The sequence below is a fragment of the Cheilinus undulatus genome, linkage group 9 (genome assembly GCF_018320785.1).
Source record: "Cheilinus undulatus linkage group 9, ASM1832078v1, whole genome shotgun sequence".
In the NCBI taxonomy this organism is placed as follows: domain Eukaryota; kingdom Metazoa; phylum Chordata; class Actinopteri; order Labriformes; family Labridae; genus Cheilinus; species Cheilinus undulatus.
In genome coordinates, this window is record NC_054873.1 from 22,881,629 (window position 1) to 22,906,411 (window position 24,783).

Here is a 24,783-nt window from a genome sequence, read left to right on the forward strand (position 1 = left end):
CACTCTTCTCATGAGGCGATGCAGAAGACTTTGTAAAGACAATGAGTCATACAGCTTTGCCACAAGATCTGCTGAAGAGTAAAACGAAGAGTAAAAAGGCTCCTGGGAGACAGAGCTTTTTTTTTTCTTATAATTTCTCTGTCTGTGTTAAGTTATTCCTCAAGTGTCAACAGTGTGTGTTAATAATAGTTATGTGACAGCCAGCGACTCTGGCACTGGGGAGTGAAGTTGGGCTGCGTGCCAAATATTCCAATTGCAGTAATGTGGTTTTCAAAGTAAAAGCTGGCAAAGAAGCAAACGTCTGTCTGCACGAAGCACCCCGAGTGGCCTGCGTTTATACCAATCCAGCCGTGACTCAATTGAAGCTGGCTTTTTTTCCCTCTTGTATCCACCTGGATAAAGCGGTAGAAGTCTAAAACTCTGATGCTTTTTGAATACGGAGGGATGTTCTCTTTAAGGAGCTCCACTTTTGATTTTAGCTCTGAGAAGCTTTCTTTCCCCCCCTAACAGAGAACAGTGACAAACATTTTGCTGAAGAGGCCCAAGTTCAGGAGAACTTCTGCATGCAGAAAGCTGTTTGGGTTTAATCCTGTTGCAGCCGCTGCCTGATCATGCAAACTCCTGAGCACACTTCAAAGCTCAGCACCACCATCATCACCGCTCTCTCAGCCTGTTCTTTGGACTTCACCTTCACAAGTTTCCCCCTTCAATGTGATCTGTTTTGTTCTAGCCGAAGGGATTATACTCAGCACCTTGGGATTGGACCTTCTCCTGTGTGTGAGGTTATCCTCGCTGCAGCTGTTATGCATTATGAGCTCTGAGAGTCCGAGTTGGCTGGTGTACGTGTCCTCTGGTTAGGCTCCCCTGACCCAGGCCAGCTCAGTTAATAGGCTGGATCTCAGCCTCAGACTTCTGTGAGATTCACTGCCTACACACAGCAACCCACCGGGGGGGTCCACATCACCTCACACTATGTAGCCGTTAACTCCAGAAGCCTCTGCCTTCATGCTACATACAACTTTCTTCTGCTGTTTCTCTCTGTTTTGTTGCCTGCAGCTCATCATGAACTCTGACTCCTTAATCACAGTTAAATGCTGTCAGAGCCGGGAAGTGAGAGACTGCTGGGTAAAGTTTGAGAAACCTCTGTGTAGGAGAGAGACAGCAAGATAATGGGCTTTGCTCTCAATATGCTGAGGCCTCTAACTGCAAGCTAAAGAAGGTTTAAAAACTTCAAATAGTAACATTTGTGCAGCTCCTAAGCAGCAGGAAAGTCTGCAAATTAAGCGCTGGATTTTGATTTATTTCAGCTGGTCTGCGCTGTTTTTTTTACTGACATCACGTTTTAAGTAAACCATGTATAAAATGCACTCTGTATTAGTGTGATCAGCTTTCAAAGGTGATGATGCCTTCAGTCACACACATAGTGCCTGTTTTTGCACTGTGCTGAGGGATTGCCGTGGGCCAAGGCAGCTCTGATGAGTGCTTATAGAGTGCTAAACCAAGTTCCAGCTAAACTGCTCATCCATTACTTGCACACACCTCTCATCTAATGTGCCAGGGTCGTTTGCGTGGCAGCAGCTCAACCTTCAGGGAACTCATTCATGCCAGACTGGAGACCAGGAGCAGATTAGATCAAATCAATGCGAGCCCTGTAATGTGGCCTCCAGTCTGTCCAACCACAGAAGTAATACAGCACCAGCCAAGTGTTCCAAGACCCCCTTCAGGGCGGACCTGTCTGTACCAGGGAAGAGCTGATCATCTTCCTGCTGCGTACCTGGAAAAACAGGCCTCAGTGCCGGCCATGACACAGGCTTCATTACGCTCTCGCTCTGGCTGATCACAGCTCTGGCAAGAGAGCATACAGGGAGGGAAGGGAGAGGGGGAGCGTAGTGTCTTTACATTCACGACTGAGGCTGCGATGATGTGAGAATCAATACTGGAATATTCACAGTCCTGGCTGCTGCAGCGCAGGCCTGGACCTCAAGCTGGGCTTTTATGTGCGGTGATACAAGAACTGCTGCTGCTGCTGCTGCTGGAGAGACATAAGGCCACAGCAATCGCTTAAATCACCTCCAGATCCTCAAAAGAACAATTACCCTGGTGAGAGAGACGACTGCCGACATCTTTAGCTCATTGTTCTTCACATAAAAACTGGTTGTTCATTTAACTTTGAGGATTAGCCATTTGCCTGTAGTTTATGGCTCATATTGAGTTCTTTTCTCACACAGAGCAATCCTCTGGGAATCGCTTGTTTTACATCATTCCTTTAGGTTTACATTTACATTAACAGTCTTAGCACTGTTGCCAATTGTCTTTAGCTACCATATTAAAATCCACGTGGAAAAGCTAATTTTGCTGTTCGTTGTTGTGAAAAGACACCTCTGGGGTTTCTGTGTTTGCAAAGTTGTCACAGAGAATGAGCTTTGTTTTATTCAAGCGTTTTTCCGTCTAATTGAACCTCTCTGCATTATTACTCCAAGTTCAACACAATTAGTCAGTTTAAAGTACATTTAGCAAAGTCTGACGTGTGAGTGTTTGTCATTAGAGTTGCAGTTAAAATGCTTCCAGTAGCTTAAGCTCTTTTTCTCACCGGTCGTTTTCGACAGCTGACTGCTGAAGTTGTGCCGGAAAGAGGTGTTAAAAGAAGAAGTAACAAACTGTTTTTTAAAATGAAATATCTCTCTTCTCCTTGTGTTCTTAATCCCTTCTCTTTTGCTCTTCCCTCCAGTTCTCAAGAGGTGTGAACAGCTTGCACATTTGCTTCCCTCTGTGCAGATGAATTTCAAGGTGTTATTAAGGCCTTTTTTATGATACTTGTGGGTATGTCAACATCGCATACTGTATACTTATTCTGGTTCAGTGACAGGAGTGGGATGTATATTGCACCTGTTTGATCATTTAATTTTTTCTTACTAATTATGCAAAGCTTGAGAGTTTGAGTCACCATACAACATGGAGAGTGCCCTAGATTTTGTATAAAAACACGTTAAAGCTACATAAATATTTTTTTGATTTTTGCACTGAATCTATTTGCTTCATGTGTGACATAAATGGGGCTGCATTTACAGCAACGAAATCACTCCTTTACCCCAGTTTACTGAGACTTTCTCTTTAAATGTTTCAGTCTTCATTACAGTAAAATTGAATCCAAAGGAAATGATAAACTGATAGAAAATGTATCAGAAACTATTTTGACAAGTATTGAAAAGCAGTTTACTGAGGTCCTGTACAAAACGAGAAAAGTATGCTGTGCATGATAACATTGTTTAGTTTTGCATGATGATACAAGGAGCAATTATAACAAAATGACGAGAGCAAATAAGATGAAGCTCTCTATGGAGGCCTATTTGCTGTTCCTCACGTTTTACAAAAATATCTGTTTAAAGCTCCTCTTATACCCAAAATGAATCCCAAATGTAGCCCACTCTTATAATAGGTCCCACCACATTGATGCCTAAGCAAAGCAAATGGATAGTTTAAGCTTCAAAATGACCAGGCCTCAATCAAACAGGTAAGCCTTTGCTATTTTAAATTTATGTCTTATTGATTGCCGTTAATTCAGAATTATGTGATGTATTTGCTCATATTGTGATAAAAGTTAAAATGAGAATTAGTTTTTGCAACCTTAGTTCACTTTCATTATCAGGTTTTATGCAGAAATGTCAAACATATCACAAGTATAATGTTGTACTGTATAGGGCTGGTCACTTAATTAAAATTTAGATAAGATCCTAATATGCCTTTGATCTGAAATATGTTTCAAAATACTAGTTTACTACTTTTTTGAGGCAAAGATGCTATGCTCTGCACACATAATATTCAAGTTTAAATTTCCATGCGTTAATATATTTTTGTTTTTTAAAAAATGAGAACATAAAATCATTCCCTTCAAATACAATTCATATCAAATTTGTAATGAGTCAAAATAATCACAATTAGATATTTCTGAAAATAATTGCATATTAAATCTCAGTCCCAATATTTGGGAGTAAAAGACCAAACACAAAATTAGATTATTTTCTAAAATTGTTTAGCCCTAGTACATCTACTTGGTAGGGGTTAGTATGTAGTAAAATGACTGTGATTCTTGATATTGAATTCATTATTGCATGTTTTTAGTACTATAAGCACAAAAATGGCAATATGAAGCCATTGCTTTTGGTTCCATACAATTGAGAGGGTTTTTTTTTTTTGTATTTTCTGGCATTTTATTCACCCTGCTTTTAGCTAAGGCAAAACTCCAAAGCCAGTTTTAATTTCGTCGACTAAAACTATGACTAAAACTATTTGTTGACAGCAGTTTTTTACATCACAAAAGATCTGTGATGACTTAAACTGACAAAAAGTAAGTTTAGTTTTTTTCAAGATGACTTAAACTAGAATAAAATGTAATTTAGTTTTTGTTGGACATTCAAAATTCATGATATTTCTCTACTGTTGGTAAATCTGTCAATAAACACTACATCTGTAGCTGTTCTGCCTCTCAGCTGTAGACAGCAGGGACCCCAGGTTTAGCAGAGTGCAGAGAACACACTACCATGATTTGGTACCAGATTTAGGCAAGAAAATAAATGCTTGGACTAAAAGTAAGGACTAAAATCTGAGGACTTTTTAAGGACTAAAACTCAACTAAAATATTTTGAGTTTCCATCGACTTAAACTAGACTAAAACTAGGCTCAAACTGAAAAGGGTAGAAATTACTCAAATGTGACTAAAACTAAAAGACCTTTTGTCTAAAGACTAAAATTAAAAATAAGTGCAAAAATTAACACTTTCCAAAGCATAGCTAAGGATGAAAATATAAGTGTCAGTAACAGTGTCATAACATTTCGAAATTTCTTTCAGGCAAATAAGCTCAGTGAAACTTGCTGTGTGCAAACAGCAAGCTGCTGAGAGTGAGTGTACGCTAATGCTAGCAGGTGAATATAGGATAGCATCAAAGTGAAAGAGACCAGAGGATCTGATGAATATTAAAGGTTACTGTGTAAACCACTGTAGGCAAATTGTTGGCTAACACATTAGCTTGTTTGCTCTGAGGCTGTCAAAATTAGTTTTGCATATGTTAATTCAAATCAATGTCACACACTTAATAGGTTGTTCAGAAAGAGGTCTGGGCAGTTTATTGAGTTTTTATGATAAACTGGTATATCTCCAAATAAACATTTGGCAAGCCAATATCACAATGGGCTGATACTATTTGAGCGACTGTGGCTCGGTAGGGAGTGATGATCATCTTACAACAAGAAAGTCTGGGGTTCAACCCCCAGCTCCTGCTGTCATATGTCAGTATGTCTTCAGGCAAGACACTTCACCACATATTGCTCCCACTTCTGTGTTATTGGTGTGTAAATGTGTATGGACGCGTATGAATGGGATTAGCTGATGGCCTCTCTCCACACTATCAGTGTGTGAAAGAGGAGTGAAGGGGTGTATATGGGTAGCTGTGACCTGCACTATCAAAGCACGTTGAATAGTCAGACAACTTGAAAAGCACTGAATGATGAAACATCATTATATTTGTTTTATTTCATTCAAGGATGTTTTTATGGTATATTTTTCCAAAACAAATAAGTTTTTTGTTATTTTTCATGTAAATGTCGACATTGTTTAGATGGCTGATGGACTTTTGGTCCATATCTCCCAGTCCTAGCATGTAACACAATTTCATAATATTAAGGTATAAGGGATAAAGCCTTTTAAACAATGTTTAATTTAAATAAAAAAACTCTATTTATTGCTAAATTGGTTTGGTCAAATAAATGTTTTGTTAGCAGATGCTGTTTGTTGTTTGTGTGTGAGAACACCAGCTCTTAAAATGTCACACCAAAGCTTGTTTTGGCTTCAATAACAGTTTTAAAAAATTAAGTAATTAATTGCAAACCATTTAAACAATTCTGGAGAAGCACTTTAGAAAGTTGTAGTAATTAAAAAATGAAATGCTTGTTGACAGTAGGGAATAATGCCCTAAAAACAATATCGAGTAAACAAAGACAAGAGAACTGCAGCTACTAAATGTGATGCTCCTAACTCTTTTATACTGTTTGTATAGACCTGTCCATTACATTTATTTAGAGCCCTAAAGAGAGACATTTTTTCTCAAACCCTCTGTGTGTGAGACCACTGTATTGCTTTCTGGTCTGTATGTGGTTCATCTTTTTTTTGAGTCACTTGGTCTGATCACAGTTTGATTAATGTTTTGGAAGGCTCATATTGACAGGAGATATGAATTTCATACTGCTGTGTTGCTGGCTTCATATTTGTCTTACAGGAGCGTCTCTAACACCAGATGAGTGTGTAAGGTGTGAAACAGAGACTCACACAAACACACATACAGTCTCATTTTGATTCCTGTCTCAGGTTTTTCATCTGTGTTGAGTTTATATGCTTGTCTAGTGTCTCTGCATTTCTGCGAATGTGTGTAAGTGATTGTCTGACAATGTTAGCTCAGTGATGGATAGCAACTTGCGGAAGGTGTTCTTTTGCTTTTTTGCTTGGGGCATGCTTGGATACATTTCTGCAGCCTTTGACCCTCAGCAGGAGGGAAGACAGTTGAGGAATTTAAAAGATATGGTTGTTGATAAAACTTTTATTTTGTCGGGGAAAATAAACCTACAGACGACCAAAAACATCAATTCAAAAGCCAATATTAGCCCCTGCTATTTAAATCTGAAATAGCTGAATAATTTCTCAGGGCTTATACAGCTGGACACTGCTGCTAATAGCAATATGTACCCATACAGAAGAGTTTTGCATATTTTTTGAAGTGTTACTGAGCTATTTGGTTTCAGCAGTGCAATGTCTATTTGTGATTGACTCAAAATATGGCAATATTCCTGGTAAGGACTAATCATCAATCAAGTGGAACAGTGCAGATCAGTGATGTATTTTTAATAGGTTTTGGACGACAATGGAACGCTATAGCACAAAGGGATAATCAGAATCAAGCTTTAGCTGCAAGGACAGACTTTTTGTTGAATATGTTGACAGTAGAGGCATAATCCAGAGACGTCCTCTAGGCTGTATTATGTAATCAAATGAATGAAATATTACTAGTGAATATATACATTGAAAAAAATTTTACTACCAATCTGATGGAGCACTGTGGGGAAGTTTTAACAGTAAAGAAACCGTTGTGTACAGAAGGGATGTTCAATATTCTTGATGAAACACTGTTTATTACAGGAATCCATTTATGGTAATTATGTCATGCTTGCGTTTATGAGACATATAATTGCAGACGTTTTCAAGGATAACTCCTGGTGCTCGCTCCTCTCTTTTGTTCCTCGGCTCAGTCTGATGCCTCGTCTCTCTGTGCCTGCAGGCTGTGAGAGCGACTACTGGGGACCTCACTGCAGTAATCGCTGCCAGTGCCAGAACGGGGCCAAGTGTAACCCCATCACAGGTGCCTGCATCTGCACTGATGGGTACCAGGGATGGCGTTGTGAGGAGCCCTGTGAGCACGGATACTATGGCAAGGCGTGCCAGCTTCCTTGCCAATGTCTCAACGGTGCCACCTGCAATCACGAGACAGGAGAGTGCATCTGTGCAGCCGGGTATTCAGGAGCTTTGTGAGTGTTCCAGCAACAAATCTATTCCTTTTCAACTCTTGTCTGTGAGAAAATGTCTATGTGCCATTTGTTCTTTGCTTCTTTGTTCATGCTTAGAACTGCAGGCAAATACAAGTTATGTATCTGACACTTTTTTGACTCTTGACGTGTGCAATGACAGCTGTGGAGAGCGCTGCCCCTCGGGGAGTCATGGGCCTCAGTGTGAGCAGCGCTGCCCCTGTCAGAACGGAGGGACGTGCCACCACATAACGGGAGATTGTTCCTGTCCTGCTGGATGGACGGTAGGTCACACACGCAAAGGTGGGAAGAAAACAAGTTAGAAGGTTAGAAATTGTGTGCATTATGAACATAAGTTTGTATCTCTAATACAGCCTTTACAGGAGAAACTGACTTGATGAAAGCAAGGATCCCAGGATCTTTAAGCTGTGTTTAATTATGAATGAGAACCCAGCGTTAATTTAAAAGTTAAAAAAGACATCTAAATTGGGATGTTGTACATGCGTTTTTAAATCCCTACCACCAAGTATTGTTCTGGGAACATGTGATCAGCATCATAAAGTGCTATTGCTGTGATATCCTAGTGGGAAACTGACAGAAGACAGAATAAGATTGTTTCATGTTTTTACTGTGTCTACACATGCCTGCCTTTTCTGTCAAAACTAATAGAAAGAGAAATAAGGGAAAACATTTTTTTTTATATAAATTATTTAATTTTTTTAATGTTTAAAAAGCTCTACCTGATTTGACATTCATGAATTAAAGGTATTACATGAGGGGGAACTTCTTGGACTTACTTAATTTGAAATAACTAGAAGTAAAAGCCTGTTTTGATCAATTGAGTTTAAAACTGTAAAAATTAAGCCATCACATCACATCTAATCAATATTTCATAAGAAAATATATACCAACTTAGATACTTAATAATTGAATATACTTAAAGAAAATCACAGCCTTTGTCACAGCTTTCCATAAATGGCTGACATGGATTTTGGCATGGCCAGTCAGATTTCAGAAGGGGGCCTGATCAGCCCTGGCTTCTCTGGCTGCACCCCTGAGATGCTTTGTTAATCAGATCCTTGAAACGGTGCAGATAGTAGAGACAGTAAGTGTGATTTTTGCTATCTGCTGCTGCAACCCTTTGTCTTTACTCATCATTGCATTATTAAAGGTGATAGTGTTTTCAGTTATGTTTACCTTTTACATTGTTGTATTAGTTTAGTCATTTTAAAAGCAAGTTACCAAATTCTTCTAAATTCTGACGATGAACTCTAAAATTTAAGTATTTCTATGTCGTAGATCTTATCTATGATTTCCAATCAGACTTTCAGAGGAGGAGGGTCGTCTTTGCACCATTTTCTAGTGATTGATTTTTGGCTGCTGCCAGCAAAACTTAACCAAATATGTCTCCTCACAGTATTCCTTGTCTGGGTTACCTTGATATATCACAGTAAATTTCTTTGGTAACTCATAGTCCAACATCACTTTCATCTCAATCCATACATCATCCCAGTACTTTTCAGCTTGCACACATTTATACAAAGTATGAGTTTTATTTGCATTTATTCCCCCACACTGTCTCCAGCATACCTGTTGTGTCAGTTAAAAATTACTTGATTTTTTTAATTAATAATTTACGTTGCAGAGCCAGTTGCTCATGTCTACCCAGCAGTGCTGCTTCTGCTGCATTTGTTGCGGATATGTGGGCTTGTTTTGGCTTCCAAAACATTAAAGACAGTACAGACTTCTACAGGAGTCAAGTCGTTTGTAAGATATGCCACGCCAGAGTGAAATACTTAGACGACACGATGAACCTGAGCGCGAGACATCATAGCATTTTAATTCAAGACAACACATGGGAAAAATCCTCATCTTCAAATTGCACAAAAAGAGTTAAAACTCTTGATAATGCAAGACCATATATTTTATAAAACACCTTAAATTTTTTAATTTACATACTATACATATAATTTTGATAGATCTTTATTAATAGCCTAATTCTGTTCTGTTATATTCCATATTAACTTAACATTACATAGTTTTATATATATATATATATAAAACGCAATATATTGCCTTGCTCATAGTATCACACATATATCGCAGTATATATTGGTATCGGCACCCCTGTATACAGGGCCAATACACACCCCTGGTATCCTTGAGCTGGTAGTTCTTTGTTTGATGTTGCATATATTATGCTAGTCTTCAGTAAATAGCTGTAATTCAGATTCTTTTTCCCTTTTATCTTTAAATATTATCTGGAGGTTGCTCTCCCCATCATTAATCCTTGAAAGATTGATGATAGTACTCTATCTGTCTTATTCCTATATGCTTTATACTATGTCACAACTATTTGTCCAATTCCTATAGAAATTCTTGGTTTTATGTATTTTTCATAAAGTCTGACCTCTGAGTACCTGAACAAGTATTATAGTTTCTCTTCAGTTCTTGGGAGGTTTTTGTTTTTCAGTTTTCTATAATTCCCCATATTACTTTATGCCTTTGATTACCCCCTGCTTAAATCTGGCATCAAGAATCCCTGGTTTGAATTTGGAGTCATAGGCCATCCAAATAATGTGATATATTTTTATGCTTAAATAAAGGCAGTAACAAGAATACCAGAAGAGCTGTTTTCACACATGCATAAAATCACTGGGTATGTCCAGTCATTTTAAGGGTGAGCGCAATGCTGATTTTTTTTACATCTGACATTTTCCTGCCAGCTCCTTGGTAAAATGTCCAAATGAAGTTGGGGCAAGCCAGTATGAGAACACAGCAGGTAATAGGGAAATAGAAGCTGCTTTTGCTCATCAATGTGTTCTTCTCCCTTATTTTGTCACAACTGGAAATACATCCAATTACACATTTAACATAAAGTATAAAACTGTCTTTTTAAAAATAGACTGTTGTGATGTCTTTCATCTTCGATTTCTGCTGCATTTTTTTAAGATCATGTCTTGTCCCTGGAGAAGACTTCTCACCATGAGGGGCATGTAAAAAAGGAACACAGAGTTTACAAGGCCAGGCTTAGGGAAGTAGATCACAACCTTTCTCCATCCCAGTTCCACTTTTTTTTCAAAATCTGAAAATCAGTAATATTTCAGCTTACCGATGCTGCTATCTTGTCTCCTGGGTTCTTTGAATATTTTGCCATATCAGTGGTGCAAAAACACACATTAGCTTTTGTAAGAGGAAACATGAACTTGAAGAACATCGGCATTGTGCATCAAATTAAACCCAAACATGGTGCCTTTGACAGTCAGTGCATGGAGAAGCATGCACTCAGAAGATTGGCTTTAGCTGCTGCAGAAAGGTTTTATTCTTCATCTCTCCCGAACTTTGTAGCAAGTCATTTTAGTATAAAAATTGTAATCTAATGTTGAAATTGGTGTAGAAGTCAGCCAGTTTAAATTTAATTAGCTCACTTAAGCTGACAGATGGTTATATTATGATGTGTTCAAGGCTGACTCAGTAAACAACAATTTGTTGGCTGTAACAAAAAAAATCTTGACGTGTTTAAATGTAACAGAAAAAATAAAAATTAGAGAAAATAAGAAACTTGAATAAATACAGTTGTGAAGATTACTTTTTTCAGGTAGAATACAAAATAGATTTAACAGGTTAACTCAAGCTCCTCTCAACTATTACTTCTGTTAAAAATGATTTGTCTTCCCACCAAACAATAGACAAGCATAGATAGCATAGATAAAAGGAGTATTGGATTGTGTATCATTATCGATAAAAACTTTCCTTTTCCCAAACAGGGTCTCCTGAAATTTTCTAGATATTTTTTGAAGTACATATGTGAAAACAGCTCACTCAGTCAATCAAACTGTCTTTGTTTGTATAGCGTCAAAACTGTCTCAAGACACTAATCACCATAAGTTCAACATTAGCAGTATTTACCTCATTACAGTGGCGAGAAAAACCTTCCCTTTAAGAGATAGGAATCCAGAGCAGAAACAGACTTATGACAGCCATCTGATGAAGCCGCACTGGGGTTGGGAAGGGGTGGGAGGGTGGGAGGAAAGTAGGAAGAGGAGAGGGACGAGAGAAACAACAAAACAACAAATGGAAGACACATTATTGCCTGTCGTGGCCTTGAACTTATCTCCCATTTTGTAAGATATATCTATAAAATCAGTAATGATAGAATCAGTACTTAAAGAATTAGCAATAACAACCATGACTGATAGAAAACAGAACAGTGCAAGATTAGCATTGGCTAACTGCTCAAGTCTAAATAGTCCAAAAATGAGGAAAAGAAACATGCTAGACTTTAGTTTGAGGTGTTTCAGTCCTGTTGAGCTGTTTTCATGTCTGTCATCTCATTTGATTCTCCACTGGTTCTTTTAAAGGGTTCGGTTTGTGCCCAGCCATGCCCTCTCGGCAAGTACGGCATTAACTGCAGCAAGGACTGTTCCTGTCGTAACGGTGGGCTGTGTGACCACGTCACTGGGCAGTGCAAGTGTCCAGCTGGCTTCAGTGGACGCAGGTACACAACAGACACCACTGACACACAACAGACACCACTGACACACACATTGCTCAGTTACTACGCCCTCAAGCCTTCTGTGAAGAACTCTGTTAAACTGTTGTTTACTCCTCTTTTAGAATTAGATCTGACAATGGCATGATTAATTGATAAAAATACAAAAGTATGGTTTCATGCCGACAGTTACACATTATAAAGTCACTCATTGACCTATTCTCTTTGTTGACTTCTAATTAGGCATGAATTTGACTGCTCTTCTCAAAGAAAGGAAAGTATGAGAATTATATCACACTCCCGAGGAATAAGCATTTAAAAATTTCCCATTATTCCATCTGGCGATGGATTAGAATCTTTTAATAGTCCTGTTTATGTTTAATTAATCTTGTACTTCATGCTGTCCGGCTGGGTTTCATGTCTTCAGCCTTCATCCTTCTCCTCTTCCAGCCTGTCCATTGATCTCACCATGGGCAACATGCTGTTTGGAATCTGCTCATTAATTATAAGTAATGGGCTTATATTAAGGTCTCATTGAAATCCACAGATCTTTTCAGTTCCCCCCGCCTGCCGGAGCAGCCCAGAGCAGCTGGGTTTATTAGTTCAGCCAGAGCAATTGTCTCTGGATAGAAACACTTCCTCGACAAGACCTTTCCTTTACTTTATTATTTTGCAAAATTGCCCTCATTCATTTTGTCAGTGGCAGGTGAATTAACCTGCCAGGAATAATCTGAGATTGTGTTAGCCTGCACCCTCTCCTGTCTGCAATAATAATACCAATGTCCCCTGATGAAACTAAAGCCGGGGTAATTTAAACATGAAACATAACTCGCCCATTTTATAATGTAATTGAGCTATTTGTAATAGCTTTGTTAGACTCTTGAGATTGATACTCCAGCAGGATTGTATGGTTAAGTCAGTATATTTAAGTGAAGTAAAAATCCATTTCCTGATCTGCTTCAGTGCTTCATGTGGAGAAACGAGAGCTTTTCTAAATAGTGCTTGATAACGATTACTAATTCTTGTCAAACCCTGCAGAGAGACTCAAACCCTGACAGCAGGAGGCTTCTTTTGGGCCGGCATGTCATGTACTACTTTTAAATTGACCACTTCAGCTTGGAATTTTGTGTGTGCAATTAAATATTTATCACATAAACCATGAAATATAAAGCACTATTCATAATATAAAATCTGTAATAAATGGCATTGAAGGCTAAGGAATGTTATTCCAAAATAAAATAGCTGTCAGATAATTTTTAAGCTCACATTTTCTTTTTTTGACATTTGAAAAAAAGACAGACCAAACAACACGAAAAACAGTCAAAGCAAAAAAATCTGGAAGTAAATGACATGGCAAGTGAGTGAGTGAAAAAGTTGCACGAAAAACCACATTGCACAAACATATAAATAAAACATGAGTAATTCAAAGCTTATGTGTGATTAACCATGTTTCTCTGGTTACAAAAAGCTAGTGCCTTGTGTGGGACTCTTTTAATCTCACTCCCACAGTAAGTGCCACTCCCACCTGCAACAGGTGTATCAAATCCTGCCTGCATCCCCAAAAGGATTCCCACAATCCATATTAAATATTCAGATGAACAGACAGCCATTTAATTAAAGGCAACATTGATATATTCACTGAAGCACCACCCTGATTAAGATTCCTCTCTGAATGAAGGAAACCCTAAGAAAACAACTACATCCTTGTCATACATAACTGTGCCATGGATGTATGGAAAAATTAAAGGTATCTTGGACTCTCAGACTGACTTAACTTCTGGTTATGGTTTAATAATAGCAATTTCAATATAATATTTTCCAGCCTTATTTACATATAATTTATTTTAAAGTCATACAGAGGTGAAATTGTTTCCTGATCTCTGGAAAGTGTGTGTGTGTGTGTGTCACATAAACTGCAGCACACTTCCATCAGCTCTCGCAGACAGTAGGCTATTATTTATTCTATTACACTGTGCTATTACCATCTTCACTATTAGATGATTAATGCAATTTGCATTGAAAGGAATGTTTTTCCTCAGATAACTTTATATGAGCTCAGTATCTCTGTGTGCTGGTGTGTATGTGAGGTGATAAGCCAACAACACAATAAGAGGAGCATTAAAGCTGTTCCCTTTGACATACTTACAAGTTCGTGCGCATGCAGTTTTTTAGTGGAGATTTCACAAAACACAAAGCCCATCTGCCTCTCTTCTAGTGTGACCACCACATTAAAAACTCAGAGTCAAAGTAGTTTAAGCTGAAAATGCACCAGACGAAAGGCAGACTTGTATATGAGTTTATATGTTCAGCGTTAAGACGTTTGAAATCCCTGACAAACTCTGTAGTCCTTGTTAGCCACTTAGCAACCACTTTTGGTAAGATGTGAAAAATCTTCAAAGTTTACAAGTGTGGAACTTCCAGATGCATTTTATACTGTAACCAAAACATTTAAAATCTCTTATGCTTGTTTTTACTCCAGACCTTATTTAAGATAAGATAAGATATACTTTATTGTCCCCGAGGGGAAATTTGCCTTGGGCAGTAGTGCAGCGTACACAGCACAAACATACACTGATGTACAAACATCAAGATTAGGAATAAAATACAGAGTCTGTAACACTGTATAAAGTGCCTGAGCATCCAACATCATAAGAGTTCATACAATAAATACTAACAAAACCAACTTCAAATACAGAGTCTGTAATACTATAAAACGTACCAGTGTATTTCAGGCGTCTACCTGAAAATGCCTTCCAAAGAATTTGAGATGATGGACTTAGAAATGCTAAAACGCGAATTCATCTCTCAGTTTTTGGACCCTTACTGCAGTAAGAAGAGCAGTTCTAACATGAACCCGGTGTTGGTCCATAGAGTTATGTTAAACCAGTAACTTCTGTGTTTTATTGGTTACCTGCGATGAGAGGGATATGGTCTCTGTTCTTGGTACCTGTGAAGAGTCTATCTGCTGTATTTTTAAACAGCTGCAGGCGGAAAAGACTGGCTGATTTGTACAGGCAGAAAACAGCAGAAGTGAAAGTGAGAGGAGTTAAATGATTGAAAACATTCTCTGTCTCTTTAAAGACAGAGAAATCAGCTTTACAATTAAAAGGAGAAGCCAGTGCTGACTAGTGACAGTTTTGTGCTTTATTTGTGCTTTCTTATATGTGCGTTCTTATATTCTGAATCACTGTCAAAGTATTTTCCCCGTAACATTTCGTGACCTTATGATGGTTTTTGATATTGCAAATTTTGTTTTATGTAGTGTTTTTATGTAGTTATTGTTGTAAAGTGCCTTGTCACCTGGGTTTAGAACAGTGCAAAATAAATAAAGCATGGCTATCAATAACCAGAAAAAAGGTAAACAAGTTCTTCTAAAACAATCAACTTTTTGAAAGTCAGACCAGAACTGTTTATATAAAAAATATTGAGAATTTTGAAATGATTTTGAATTTTTTCAAGGATAGCCCCTTGAGATTCAGCATCTTATTTTTCGAGGGGGTCCGATGGACACAAATACAACATAAACAATACAAAACAGAATTAAAACATTGCATAATACAAACGCTAGCTCGCCCACCTAGTCCCATCCACATCCTTTACATTCAGATGTACAAATTTATGAGAAAAAGTGACCAAGAGTGACCAATTTTACCCACGTAACACAAAATAATTGAACAAAGGATTTGCAATTAAAACAACTATTTTGATTCTGTTATATATCATAAGTCTTATTTTAGGTTGCACTAAGAGCAGTGTTGGAAGGATGTAACACATAACTAAAGAATGAGTGCCTGTGTCCAAAGTGCCCATTCTCCTCAGATTCAGAATGCGTCTTATCAGCGCTCATTATTGCTAAGTTACAACAGCTGACTTCCACCTCTCTCTGTAGTGTCCAAAAAAGTTGTTTATAAATAGTTCGGTGCACTTAATATTTAACTTATTCAGGAAAAATAAGAAACTTGCAGACTGATATGTTATAGCATTTGCAGCAGCTGTAGACCTGGAAACTAAACCCCTGAAAAGATGAGTTACATCAGCATTGCTCCACCACTGCTGTTCATGAAGCTCATGTCAGAAGTCCAGCATGTCGCTGTTTCCCAGTTGAACTGTTTCCGACTGAGAGCTGCCGAGAGTGTTGTTAGTATTCTGCTTTTAGCTGGTTTTGTATTGAAAATTAGCACTGTTGGCCTTAAACATGCTAGCTGTGGATACAGGCCCTTAAATTGAGCATTGGTTTAGCTCAGTTGGTGGAGCAGTTGTTCATATGCAGAGGCTTCATTCAGGGCAGTTTTAGGGTCAGGCCTTTAGAGGTACTCTACTCATAAATAAATTGTTTCATGTAAAGGTCCTTGCAAGTGTTCAATCCTACTGCTAAATCACTTATTTGATTAAAAATGAAAAATATTTTTCTTCTACAATACCATAAGTCTGCTTGTCATTGCTAAGCAATATTTTAATACTATTACCATAACAGGGTTATATCAAATAAGTTTTGAATGCAGAACTTGCCCCACTGTATCTCTACACTGTATACTACTACTACTACTATTACATAACACCTTTTCCTAACACAAATCAACATGTCAGTTTTGTTAAAGAGCCTAAATATACATATTATCTCATTTAAAAAATCTACCTATATAGGATTTTCTTTAAGGAAAGAATTAGTTTTCCTCTGCATCCTGGCATGGTATTATCATTTAAAAGTTAGCATTTTGTTCAGTCAAGTAAAAAAAAGAATATTTCTAATGTTTCTGTCAAATTTAAAAACCTGCTGGGGCATTTTTTTCTATCATAATTATATTAGGGGTGCTGAGATGAAAATTAGAAGTGTCCCAGCACTCTTTTAAAGGCTCTAAAAATCACCTGTGGCTGAAGTCGTGGTCACACTGGTCGTACGTTCAAATCCGGGTCCAAACACTGTTTAGTGTGTTATCCTAGGGCTGAAAGGCCCAAAATAATCTTTGATAATAGATAAAATGATTTTTGATCCTTAATTTACAAAAATGTATATTTAACTTAAGTTGTTATTCTCAATTTTAAACATTTGATGTATATTAATTGAACATATTTTCTGATTCAGTTGTCCCCAAAGTTTGAAAAAGTTTCAGAAAGTAAAAAGCTGTGACAGTTTTGGAAATTTTAAGACTAGAAAGTTAATACATTATGATGTGGAATACACAAAAAAGAAAAAATTCACAGTTAAGAAAATTTGACTTATTTACTTCTAAATAAATGATATTTAATCATCATACCCATTTGTTTATGTCCTTATTGGATTATTGTTTAAGCTGTGGTTGTTTCAGTATATCCAATGCTCTGCTGCTTTAACCTTTGTATTTTTTGAACTTCATCTTTCCTATTTTTTAATATATTTGACATTCTTACAGCACCAATTTAAGATGGTGTAACTTTCCTCCAGGTGCCAGGATGACTGTCCTGTAGGTACCTTTGGTCCGCAGTGTAACCAGAAGTGTGAGTGTCAGAATGGAGCCAAGTGTCACCACATCAATGGAGCCTGTCTGTGTGAAACAGGCTTTAAAGGTCCTAATTGCCGAGAGAGATTCTGTCCTCCGGGCCTCTACGGTCACATCTGTGACAAGTACTGCCCCTGTAATACCAGCAACACAGTGAGGTAAGTGAGTCATCAGTGATATACCACACACAGCATGCAGCCCTGAAGCGCCCCCCCCCCCCCCCCCAGCTCTATATGAATAAAGTCTTCATGAGTTCAGTTTTTTTCCCTCTAAGCCTGCTCTCATTCTCAGTCTGGACACCACCACCATGTCATCCAGTTAGCTTTTAATCGCGACCTTTGCTTCATTCATAATTTCTCAGCTGCATTCATAGTTAATGCAATGTTAATGCTCTGATTCCTGCTGGAGTTGGGCACCGACCGTAGAAGTCATTACAGACCGAAGGAGAAAAGAGACACCTCATCTATCTGAAACAAGCACGTAGACACACAGATGGATGAATTGCTGTTGGCGCAGACTTCCCACTTTGACCCTACTCACCAATGAAGTGTTGATACTCTCAGCTGAAACTTCACCTCTCCTTTTTTCTTCTTGTTGTTGTCCTTTTTTTCTCATTATGTTGTAGCTGCCATCCGCTCTCTGGTGAATGCACCTGCTCAGCGGGATGGACGGGGCTCTACTGTAATGAGACCTGTCCGCCTGGATACTATGGAGAGGGATGCATGCTGTCTTGCAGCTGCACCAATGGCGCTGACTGCCATCCTGTCACAGGTGGCTGTATATGTGCCCCTGGGTTCATGGTGAGTCTGTACTGCTATAATTGTGCATACATCACAAGCTGCTACAATGTTGACATTTTGTTGGGTTTTTCCATTCCATATCAATGGAATAAGTTCATGTTTTTTTCCCACTTGACAAAAATATCCTTTCTTTGAGAGTCAACATGATACAAAAGCCAAAAGAATTATATTAACCATCTTAAAAATTGACTATGTGTAGGGAAAATACGGACAACACATCTTCATGTCATTTTGTTGTACAAAAGTAAAGCTAACACTTTACCCAACGGGTGCTGACATATTGATCTCTTGTGATGAGATCATTTGCAGTCAAAGCATGTGCAGAAGCAGTGCTGAAGAATGGATGCCACATCCCTTGTGCTAACCATTACACACATTTAACTTGCTGATAAAAATTCAAAGACCCCACAGGTTGGTACAGTCATCTGTAGAACAGATTTTTGTCTGTTTGGAGCAATAAGTCATGATTGATTGAAAGTTCACTGACTGCTTTGTTAGTTTTCTTACATTTTCTCTCATCTTTCCTCCTGTATTCTGCTAATCTGCCTGGGAATGCTGCTGGAGCCACATTAGTCATCAGAGCTGTCAGTTATAACATTCATTACATCTGCTCTATTTCATATCGCATAATTAGTTTACCTGTTGCTAAGCCCTGTCCTCCAGTACCACATGCAAATCACATTTCTTGTATCTCCAAAATGTACTTGGACCATTATAGAATTGTCATTTTTCAGCAGTTTTGTTGACTTTTTTGTTATAACTTTGAAAAATGGTCTAATGGTGTGCATGGGGTAAAATCAAAACTGGTGCAAGATATCCAGATAGAAGAGGACTGTTTTTGTGAACTCCAAGCGGACTTTCATGTGTTGGCACTGAGCTGCCATAAGCCCAGATCAATGGAAGACCGCAGTGATGGTTGCCCTTTTGGAACTTTGTCTAGTCACCACACAGGATCTCTGGAGTTCATCAAGAGTGACCATCGGGTTCTTGGTCACCTCTCTTACTAAAGCGTTTCTCCTTTAATTGCTCAGTTTGGTTAGATGACCAGCTCATGGAAGAGTCCTGGCTGTGTTAGACTTCTTCCAGTTGAGAATTATGGAGGCTACTGTGCTCTTGGGAACCTTTCCTAGATCTGTGCCTTGTAAGAGTGATGTCTTTGAGCTCTGCAGGCAGTCCCTTTGACCTCATGGCTAGGTTTTTTGCTCTGATATGCATTGTCAGCTGTGACTCCTTCTATAGAGAGGTGTTTATCTTTCCAAATCATGCCCACAAGTGGACCCCAATCAAAGTGTAGAAACATCTCAGCAAAGATCAAGAGAAATGGGAGGCATCTGAGCTGAAGTTCAAGTGTTTTTTGCAAAGAGTCTGAATAAAGGTTATTATAGTTAACTAAAAGTAAATAAATAACTAAAATTAAAATTTAAAAATCCTTTTAGTTCACAGAAAGAAAATAAGCCTCTCAAAAAACATATTTAAACTTAAATCTGTGCTTAGAAATACTATTAAAGATATATTTCTGGACAAATTTTCCTTAGTTTGAGTCTTTGACAGCAGCAGACTGACTGAGATGTACATTCAAGCCTGCAGGGTGTAAAATGACCTGATTTGATTGAAGACAGCTTCACATAAAGGTAATTTTTGGGTCTTGAGTGGTATTTAAATATCAACATGAATAAATAAAACAAAAAGTGAATAGTAGCCTGTTTGAATGTAATTTCAAAATGTGCATGATGTTAACATTATCTGTCCCTTTTGGGTCTCACCCCCAACAAGTATCCCATATAGCCAAGTTTTGTCATAAAAGCCCACCCAACTGAAAATTATTAATGTTAACTTGGGCAGCATGCTGATTTTTTGAGTGAGCTAAGGGGCCGGGGCTTAGCGATAGGTCAGTTGAAACAAAAAATACCTCGTAAAATGACTACATGGATATTGATCATAATGATAGTAACTATGTTTGCGACAGAAATGGGGTTCGAGAAAAATGTATTTGTTATGAATTTTCATTTTAAAGGGTTGATACAGGCCCTATGTGTCAACATGATTTAAGCCAGCCAGCAGGGGGAGCTCTACTTATTTTTGCTTCACCTCTAAAGGGATGTTATTTTGTCCATTTTGTCCATACGTTTCCCAAAGCCAGGTCAGCATTTGCTGAGGAGAGTAAAGCATTGAAAGAGGACAAAAAGAAAATGAAACACTTGATTGACACAGACAATAAAAAAGACAGATATAATCACAAAACACATTTAAAACACATTAAACCCCCCCCCATCATTATCTAACATGTTGCCACTTTGCTCTCTATTTTGATTTAATCACCGCTATAATTACAGAGTGTCATCTCATCATTATGCTAGCAGTAACATTCATTTTTCATGGAGCTGCCATAGGTTAATTATCTTTGTAACCTTGCTCCTTGTAATCTCTGTTATCCTTTCAAAAACCTGTAACTTCATTAAATGACAGTGTAGATCCCAATAAGGGCTTCGGTATGGTTTCTATATTTTAACTCACACCTCATCCTGTAAAATCCTCCCACGTTTTGAACATTGCTGGTGAAGGTTGTGGCTTTGATTTATCTTGCATGTTATTTGTGGCTCTAGTAAAAATGTTTGCGTCATTGTGGCTGTAAAGTTCTGGATGCGGTCCCAGGGTTACTGTAGAAGCTTTTGGTACACAGAAAGGCAGACGCAAGGTGAGCTGTTTTATTAATGCCTTATTATGGATGTGTTAGATTGCATCTCTAGAAACTCCTTGCAAAATGATTTAGTCTCTCATGCAGAACTTTGCAGACATTTATGATCAGTTTTTGTAGTTTTCTATCACAGAAGATAGGCAATAACCTGTTGCATGGCAAAGATAGGTTGCAAGAAACATGAGATGAAAATTCCAAATCAAAGAGAGAAGTCTTTGACCTATATTCCTTTTCTACTGAGTAGATTTTGTGCAGCCATATTGTCTGCTTCTGTCAAATTAGTTGCCCAACTTCAATCAGTTTACCCATTGTATTTCTTGTCTTGCAATCTGGAGTTACAGAGCAACTGAGACCAAGAGGGTACATTTCTGCCAACATTACATTTCAGTGGAAATTGCCTGTGTCTTACAGCGGGCCACTGTGGTGAATTGAGCTCGCGAGCAGGGCCGCAGACTGTGTCTTAATTTGCTCCACCTGTTCTCTTTGGCGGCTGCTGGGAAGGGCTGCCAGATCCATTAAACAGACCTAGAGGGCAAGAGCTGGATAGAAAAGGAGGCAGTCAGATGGGAGCAGACACACCTCATATGGAGGATTGGTGTGTTTGTGAGTGTAGTGTATGTGTTGAAAGGAGAAGGGAGGAGGCATACTCTTGGTAGTTAAAAACAACTTTTTTACAAAGCTGCTGCTGTGCAAACAACAGAGTTAAAGAGTCATGATCACAGCGCTACATTTCTAACTCACTTATTTTTACTTGCATGGTGCATGATCATTAAAACACACTTTGGCCTTTAAAACGTCGCTGATGATGGCATTGAGGTTGTGATTGCCGCTGGAGTCACTTCCCCGGGGGACAGCTGATAGGACTAAGCCTCCCTGCTGCATCTTTGTTCAGGACTCCCATTGGGGGGCAAACCAAGCAAAGTGTTGGAGCCTGCACGCTTGATTTAGCTCTAGTAATTGGACATGCTCTTTTTGACAGGGACAAAGTGATTACATGTTACCTATTCAGGCATTGTCCTGCTCCATCAGCAGCATGCACTCACAGTCACTTTTCCTCCCTTGATGCTTACAGTTTCCACAGATTCTGTTGATTTGGCTCAATCTGAAATATGACTGCATTCGAAATAGATTCCAGCCTTCCCTTTGTAGGTGGTGGAAAACAAATCATTTTCCCATCTCTCAGGGCTTTCCAGCCTCATCAAAGGGTTCAGGGGTTCATTTGGTGTCTTGCTGCATGAATTTTAAACTGCAGTCACTCATCCAGCAGTTAGATGAACTGTTAAGGAGTGAGACTGATTGGTAATTAGTGTTGCCATTTGCATCTAGTCTCGATGGATACCAGGCTGATCAATGTTGTGTCAGCGAGAGGCTTTCTGGGGAAAAAAATGCTCTTCAATTACATTAGGATACTAATAGGTATGAATTTAGAGCCTCAGTCAAGGACGACCTGGCTTCCTAAGGTCTGGTTAGCTGTGTCGTTATGTAAGGTTCTGCCGCTCTCGTGCAATGGACTGACAGCCCGTGTATTAATAATGATTCTCCACATACAGACTTCTTTCCTTCGCAGCTCAGAAGGAATATGAATCAGTTGGCTAATGAGAGAGCTGCCTTTCCCCCTCTTGAGAGCAGACCAACCACCGGTCTCTGCACCATGAGGGTGTAACCAAGTGGAGTGTGATGCAGTCAAGGATGGCGCAAAATCCATGTGGTCATTTGTGGCTGCATGACGTTTTATCCATGAGTCCAGTCACCAGTAAATTGCCTTTGCTCTGAAGACAGACAGAACCCCGCCTCCACTTTCACCCACCTTCAGCCCTCCACCAGAGCCCCACCCCACCCCCACCCCGGCTGGTCCAACTTCTCTCCACACTTAACAACTGTAACTGAACTGCTATTGTTAGCAGTCTTGAAGCTGTCATTTTCAGTAGAACAAAGGTTATTGCAACCGATTGATAAAAATTTCATTCACAGCCGGGCGCTTTCATGTGGTGTACGGGGAGGAGAGATGTTTTAAGATGTGTGTTCTGCCCCTGGCGTCCATTGGCACATCTCCTCCTGCCTCCTGTTTAAACTCAGTTCAAAATGATAATGAGAGCAGTGAGCAGCCAGCAGTCCCCCGGTGCTCTGGTGAGCGAAGCAAGAGCCACTCAGGACTCCTCTGAGCCGCTAATTGGAACTCTAAATCATTGTGTCACCTGTCACTCAACAGCAGCTTTGGAAAGGGAGGGTGTGAGGATCTACAGACTGGCTGTGATCTCCTGCTTAGAGAGGGACGAGACTAGCCAAGGTGGTGGGCTGTGCTCAGCCTCGAAAGCAGGGAGATTCTAATGACTGCGGGCTGCAGAGGTGGACAGGGATGGGGTATATTCCATGTCTTTTACCAGATAGTTAACTCTAATGCAAAGGTAGGGAGCATAAAGAGTGTGCAAGCATGGCTGTCTATCACCCATCGGTGTGCTTATTAATAGTAGATTGAGAGCCTGCCGCAGTCTGTCAGGGATGTCTCTGAGATCCTGCTGTTTCCCTGTTGACCCAGTTCACCATGGAGTTTATTTTTTAGATTTTACACAACCCCCTCTTTTTTCTTGGGGTATGAGTTTGTCATATTTTCATTCTTTTGTTCTGCTGACTCCCACAGCTGGCCTAAAGAGAGTGTAGACAGCCATGTGCTTTCCTCTGATATGCATAGTGTTGTCAGCTGCTTCACAAAGAACTTTCTCAGGAAATTTTCAATATTTCCCTCCTTTGAACTGGCATCTGAACCTACCAGTAGGAGACGCTAATTAGCAGTCAAAGACCTGATCCTTACCACCAGCTTTGTCTTACTTTAAGGGAAGCATCTTCTGAAGGACCCGGTGTAGATCTCTCAGGTTGATCCGAAATAAGGCAACCTGGTCTACAGCCAGCTGTCCCTGCCCTAATCCTTTCATTTATGAGCATTTCCCCTGCCCCCTGGCAAACTGAACAGCTACACTTTAGCAAGCTAATATAACTAGCATCATTTAACTCAGCTATGATTTTAAGATTGTTTGACATTTTGAGGCCCTTTTTGTTGGTTAACTTAAGTATTGGTTGTATAAATAAATTTTTCTCTCGGGTCAAAACCAGTTACTTGCATTTGAAGTTGTATTACTTGGCCTCTTGACAATCCACCAGCCTATTTGGACTGTCAGATTTAATTCATTATTGCTGTATGGATATGTTAAGCCTTTGAAATGGGACAGCCCTCCATTCGGGAATGTTGCGAGTACCAGATGTGATCGTCATTTTTCAAGTAACGTTTCATTACTTACACAGTGAGCATGCTGTTAAATGTTACAGTATTCTGATTCATAAAGTTTAAATGTTTTACTTGGTAAGATATAATAAAAAGGAAAAAAATAGTAAACTACACAGAGGTATGACTTCTCTCTCAATTACTCAGGCTTTATTAGCATAGCAACACCTGCTTTATGACAGCTGTGGTAACTCCGAGCAAACACGATGACTCAAAAGGCATCAAACGACTACTCCTGTTTGCACCAGTTTACACATTTTATTTGTGATTATGCCCGTGCTGAGAAGATTAGCCTGCTAATATTGAAGCTGATGATTTGATATGATCCCATTAAGTTAACAGCTGAGTATGAAACAGATGAATAAGGAAAATAAATAAGACTCTCATATAGACTTTTGGACTGATCTCTCCATTGAATCTGTACTACTCTTCACTTTTTTGAAAATTTTATTAGTTTTCAGAAATAATACAGAACT

At 38.9% G+C, this 24,783-nt stretch overlaps 1 protein-coding gene across 1 annotated transcript in view; it reads left to right on the plus strand.

Moving 5' to 3' along the window:
- Positions 1–24,783, plus strand: part of megf11 (multiple EGF-like-domains 11) — a 131,973-nt gene that overhangs the window by 75,976 nt on the left and 31,214 nt on the right. Inside the window, exons 8-12 of the mRNA XM_041794645.1 lie at positions 7,323–7,569; positions 7,730–7,850; positions 11,928–12,064; positions 17,481–17,693; positions 18,161–18,335. Of these exons, the coding sequence (XP_041650579.1) occupies positions 7,323–7,569; positions 7,730–7,850; positions 11,928–12,064; positions 17,481–17,693; positions 18,161–18,335 (893 nt within the window). The remainder of the gene's footprint in view (positions 1–7,322; positions 7,570–7,729; positions 7,851–11,927; positions 12,065–17,480; positions 17,694–18,160; positions 18,336–24,783) is intronic.